Below are 5,743 nucleotides of genomic sequence, written 5' to 3' on the forward strand. Positions count from 1 at the left end.
TGCCCGGGCTGGTCTCGAACCCACAGGCTCAGGCAATCCACTTGCCTCGGCCTCCCAAAGCGCTGGGATTACAGGCTGAGCCACCGAGCCCGACTGAGTCTCATCTTTTTTTTATCATTTTTGTCATTTTGATCTTGTGCATGCCACATAGGCCTTCGAATATTAGTTTTCTCTTCTTTCAAATAGGGACAATGATAAAATACCTCTGTCCGGCCTGTTGTCAACTTTAATGACAGTGCAGGTGTGCAAACGCCAAAGAGACGTGCACCCATGACCAAGTGGGCACCTTGAAGGCTGAACACAGGAAAACCAGAAACACTGACATTGATGCCTGGTCATCTCTCTGCAGTGGCCATTATTAAAACAGATGAGGGGGGCTGCTGCTTGTGTCTTGGAAAAAAATCTACAAAAGGAAAGAACCAGTGGGAAGAAGAGACAGAATGAGTAGTGGGTACTGGGCACAGTGGCTCACGCCTATGATCCCAGCACTCTGGGAAGCCAAGATGTGAGGATCACTTGAGCCCAGGTGTTTAAGACCTGCTTGTGCAATACAGCGAGACATTGACTCTAAAATAAATTTTTTCATTTAAAAAGAAAAAAAAAGGAGCTAGCCTCAGTGGCTCAGCCTGCAATCCCGCGCCTTTGGGCTTGGTAGCACGCACCTGTAGTACCAGCTACTCGGGAGGCTGAGGCGGAAGGATCGCCAGAGCCCAGCAGGCGAGGCTGCGGTGGCCGGAAGCGGCCACTGCACTCTAGTCTGGGTGACAGAGCAAAACTCCACTCAAAAAAAAAAGGCTGGGCCTGATGGCTCATGCCTGTAATCTCAGCATTTAGGCAGGCTGAGGTGGGAGGATTCCTTGAGCCCAGGAGTTCGAGACCAGCCCAGGAGTTTGAGACCATAGTGAGACCTCGTCTCTATACAAAATCAAAAAATTAGCCAGGCATGGTGGTGTGCACCTGTAGTCCCACCTACTCGGGAGGCTGACACGAGAGGCTTGCTTGAGTCCAGAAGGTCAAGGCTGCCATGAGCTATGATTGTGTCATGGCACTCCAGCCTGGGCGACAGAGTAAGACCCCTCCAAAAAACAAAACAAAAAGAAAAGAATGAGTAGAGGGAATAAAAGATGTGAAAACAAAATTTTATTTATTTTTTTGATAGAGACAGGATCTGGCTAGGTTACCCAGGCTGGTCTTGAACTCCTGACCTTAAGCAACCATCCCACCTAGGCCTCCTAAAGTGCTGGGATTAGAGGCTTGAGTCACCGTGCCTGGCCTGAAGGAAACAATTATTTTATTTTTTATTTATTTATTTTATTTTATGAGTTGGCATCTCACTACATCACCCAGGCTGGAGCACAGTGGCACACTCACGGTCACACCAGCTTCGACCTGCCAGGCTCCGGCAATCCTTCCCCCTCAGCCTTCCAAGTAGCTGGAACTACAGGCAGTCGCTACCACACCTGGCTAATTTTTGATTCATTGTAGAGACGAGGTCTCGCCAAGTTGCCCGGGCTGGTCTCGAACCCGCGGGCTCAGGCAATCCACTCGCCTCGGCCTCCCAAAGTGCTGGGATGACAGGCTGAGCCACCGAACCCAGCCAGGAAACAAAATTTTAAAAAGAAACTAAATTTAAAAGAAGAAGCATTTACTATGAAGCATGGTGGGGGGGAGAATACACGAACAGGTAAATGAAAAGAAAGGTTAGACGATGAATAGGAAAGGCAGAGAAAGAATGGTAGCCCAGTGCATCCAGTAAATAGAATCTCCACAAGGGTTCAAAGATCCCCTAGAAATGGTGTGCCCTCGTGGGAAAGTAACCAGGCGATGGAAGCCTATTCAAATGCAAATCAAGTGCTGATATTCGGAAGCGAGGAGCTGGTAGACACTGCAGCCATAAGAGAAAAACAGAGACCCAACAAAGGGCGGTTGCCCCCCCCCAGGGGGTAAGGCCCCCACAGGTGAACACAGGAAGAGGAGTGAGGTCGGCTTAGCATTCCAGGCCTTCCACAGCTAGACAGGAAGAGAAGAGGCTTGACCCTTGTTCCTTTCCTCAAGTGACACCGGTATGAAAAATTTCAGGAAAATCTTTTTCTTTTTTTACAGCAGCCACAGTGAGTACGTGACATGAAGGAAATGCTTCCTGCCACAGAGTAAATTCCACTTCAAGAATTGTAGTAGATGGCCAGACACAGTGGCTCATGCCTGGAATCCCAGCACTTTGGGAGGCAGAGGTGAGAGGACTGCCTGAGTCTAGGGGCTCGACACCAGCCTGGACAACTTGGTGAAGCCTCATCTCTACAATAAATCATAAATCGGGTGTGGTGGTGTGTGCCTGTGGTTCCAGCTAACTGGGGCAGAAGGATCACTTGAGTCCAGCAGGTGGAGGCTGCAGTAGCCGTGAGCATGCCATTGCACTCCAGCCTGGGTGACAGAGTGAGACTCTGACTCAAAAAAATAAAATAAAATAATTGTACTAGAGGGCCAGGCATGGTGACTCATGCTTGTAATCCCAGAACTTTGGGAGGCTGAGACCCCCTGAGGCTCACTTGAGGCCAGGAGTTTGAGACCAGCCTGGGCAACATAGTGAGACCCCATCTCTACAAAACCAGGACAAAATGAAACTTTTGTTCGGTAGCCAGGCATGGTGACTCATGCTCCAAATCTCAATGCTTTGGGAGACCAAGACAGGGAGGCCAGGAGTTTGAGACCAGCCTGGAAAACATAGTGAGACGCCCACCTCTACCAAAAATTTTAAAAATTAGCCAGGCCTGGTGGCTTATGCCTATAGTCTCAGCTACTTGGGAGACTGAGGCGGGAAGATTGCTTAAGCCCATGAGTTCAAAGCGGCAGTGAACTATGATCATGCCACTGCACCCCGGTCTGGGCAACAGAGTAAGACCCTGTTTCAAAAGAAAAAAAAAGTACCAGAATATCACAACCAAGGTGGGATCATCGATCAAGAATCCCAGTAGGCCAGGCTCGGTGGCTCAGCCTGTAATCCTGCGCTTTGGGAGGCCAAGGTGAGTGAATTGCCTGAGCCCGCGCATTCGAGACCTGCCCAGGCAACTTGGCGAGACCTCATCTCTACAGTAAATCAAAAAATCAGCCAGGCGTGGTCGCGCGCGCCTGTAGTTCCAGCTACTTGGAAGGCTGAGGCGGAAGGATCACCGGAGGCCAGCAGGTCAAGGCTGCGGTGGCCATGGCCACTGCACTCCAGTCTGGGTAACAGAGTATGACTCCAACTCAAAAAAAAAGAATCCCAATAGGCTTTTCTAATAGAAATGCTCAAGTTTTGAAAGCCTAAAATACTCCCTACTGGGAATATACCCTGAAGACCTCAAATCACTCTATAAAAAAGATACCTGCACATGTATGTTTATCGCAGCTTTGTTCACAATAGCAAGAACCTGGAAACAACCATGCTGTCCATCAAAAGAGGGCTGGATTTTAAAAATGTGGTACATATACACGATGGAATACTACGCAGCCATAAAAAAGAACAAAATCATGAATTTCGCAGCAACCTGGATGGAACTGAGTCTATAATACTGAGTGACCTCTCACAGAAACAAAGATCCGAGTATCACATGTTTTCACTCAAATAATGGACCTTGAACATCCAATGTAATACTATAAGAAAATGACCGAGGGTACTGGGAAACTATGGGGGGGGGATGGGATTAACAGTAGTAAATATCTGTCTGGGGAAGGGGAAACACCTCTTATCAACAGGGTGCCTGAATGAAACGTAATTGTACACCTAACCCTTAACTGTACCCCACAAAATCATAATGAAAAATATTGATTAAAATAATAAATAAATAATAAAAATTTTAAAAAATATTTTTTAAAAAAAGAAAGCCTAAAATAGCCGTCACTGAGAAGTCAATAGGCCCATTTCTGCACGTTTGCATGAGGTTTTCTCAAGGACACGCCCTACCTCCTCCTTGGATCTGGCCTTGAAGAAGTCTCTCTCAAACACTCCCCGCTGGGCGAAGATGGTGGGGCACAGCAGGGAGTGTGCGGTGCCATCCTCGCCGTAATTGGTTCTATCACTGATGCGACGAATTCGGGGGGCAGGAATATCAGACCGGATGGTGGGGACCCCACAGATGGGGTGACCTAGGTCATCGACAGGGAAGGAAAGCAGATGTTCTAGAACCTCGCAGGACAGTGCCCTAGCCGCCAGTCACATGAGGCGACTGAATTTCAGTGAAATCAAAATGCAAAACGCAAGGATCTCAGGACAAGCTAGGTGCAATGGCTCACGCCTACAATCTCAGCACTTTGGGAGGCCGAGACGAGAGGACTGCCTGAGCCCGGGGTTCGAGACCCGCCTGGGCAACCTGACGAGACCTCATCTCTACAAAAAAATCAAAAAATTAGCCAGGCATGGTGGCACCTGCCTGTAGTCCCAGCTACTCGGGAGGTTGAGGCAGGAGGATCGCCTGAGGCCAGCAGGTAGAAGCTGCAGTGGAAATGAGCGTGCCACTGCACTCCAGCCTGGGTGACAGAGTGAGACTCCCATTTAAAAAGAAAAAAAAAAAAGGAGAAATCTGAGACCAGGCATGGTGGCTCAAGTCTGTAATCCCAGCACTTTGGGAGGCAGAAACGAGACAATGGCCTGAGCCCGGGGATTCGAGACCAGCCTGGGCAACTTAACGAGACCTCATCTCTACAATACATCAAAAACTTACCCGGGTGTCGTGGCTCTCGCCTGTATCCCAGCTACTTGAGAGACTGAGGAGGGAGGATCACCTGAGCCCAGCAGTTCAAGGCTGCAGTGAGCCGTGTTCGTGCACACTGTACTCCAGCCTGGGTGAGAGTGAGACCCTGACTCAAATAAATAAAAATAAGGCCAGGCACAGTGGCTCAAGACTGTCATCCCAGCACCTTGGGAGGCCGAGGCGAGAGGATTGTCTGAGTCCAGGGGTTCAAGATCAGCCTGGGCCACTTGATGAGACCTCGTCTGTACAATAAATCAAAAATTTAGCCGGGCGTGACGGTGCACGCCTGTCGTTCCAGCTCCTGGGAAGGCTGAGGCGGAAGGATCATCAGAGCCCTGCAGTTCGAGGCTGCAGTGGCCGGGAGCATGCCACCACCCTCCAGCCTAGGCGACAGAGTGAGACTCCAGCTCAAAAAATAAATGAATAAAAATTAAATGTGGCGAGTCACATGACATACTCACACAGAGAAGGAACGGCCCCCACCACGGAGCTGATCTCAGAAGAGGTTGTCTTGTAGTAGTTAGAAACCTTGTCCCCGGGTCTCACAAGTGTCCGGAGAGTCTTCTCCGAGCTTCCTGGTTCTTTCAGGACAAGATCTTCAGGCTTTATCAGGAGAGCCGGCCCAGACTCTTCCACGCTTGCCTCTGCGGGGTTTGCACAATGCTGTTTTCCACCTTTAAGACAAAAAGGGAGCTGGACGCGGTGGCGGACGCCTATAATCCCAGCACTTTGGGAGGCCGAGGTGAGAGGATTGGCTGAGCTCACGGGTTTGAGACCAGCCTGGGCAACTTGGTGAGATTTCCCTCCCATCTTTATAATAATTTAAAAAATAGCCGGGCGTGGTGGCATGTGCCTACAGTCAGCTACTTGGAAGGCTGAAATGGAAGGACTGCCAGAGCCCAGCAGGTCAAGGCTGTGGTGGCAATAGAGTGAGACTCCAACTCAAAAAAAAAAAGAAAGTCAGGCTCGGTGGCTCAGCCTGTAATCCCGCACCTTTTGGGAGGCTGATGTGAGTG

General features: G+C 49.6%; 1 protein-coding gene across 1 annotated transcript in view; it reads right to left on the minus strand.

Moving 5' to 3' along the window:
• The window catches only part of EFHB (EF-hand domain family member B), a 59,099-nt gene that overhangs the window by 1,157 nt on the left and 52,199 nt on the right, over positions 1–5,743 (minus strand). Inside the window, exons 12-13 of the mRNA XM_021706147.1 lie at positions 5,189–5,401; positions 3,941–4,122 (exon numbers count right to left, since the gene is read on the minus strand). Of these exons, the coding sequence (XP_021561822.1) occupies positions 3,941–4,122; positions 5,189–5,401 (395 nt within the window). The remainder of the gene's footprint in view (positions 1–3,940; positions 4,123–5,188; positions 5,402–5,743) is intronic.

The sequence above is a fragment of the Carlito syrichta genome, unplaced genomic scaffold, assembly GCF_000164805.1.
Source record: "Carlito syrichta isolate Samal-C Ts95f unplaced genomic scaffold, Tarsius_syrichta-2.0.1 Scaffold315224, whole genome shotgun sequence".
Taxonomy (NCBI): Eukaryota; Metazoa; Chordata; class Mammalia; order Primates; family Tarsiidae; genus Carlito; species Carlito syrichta.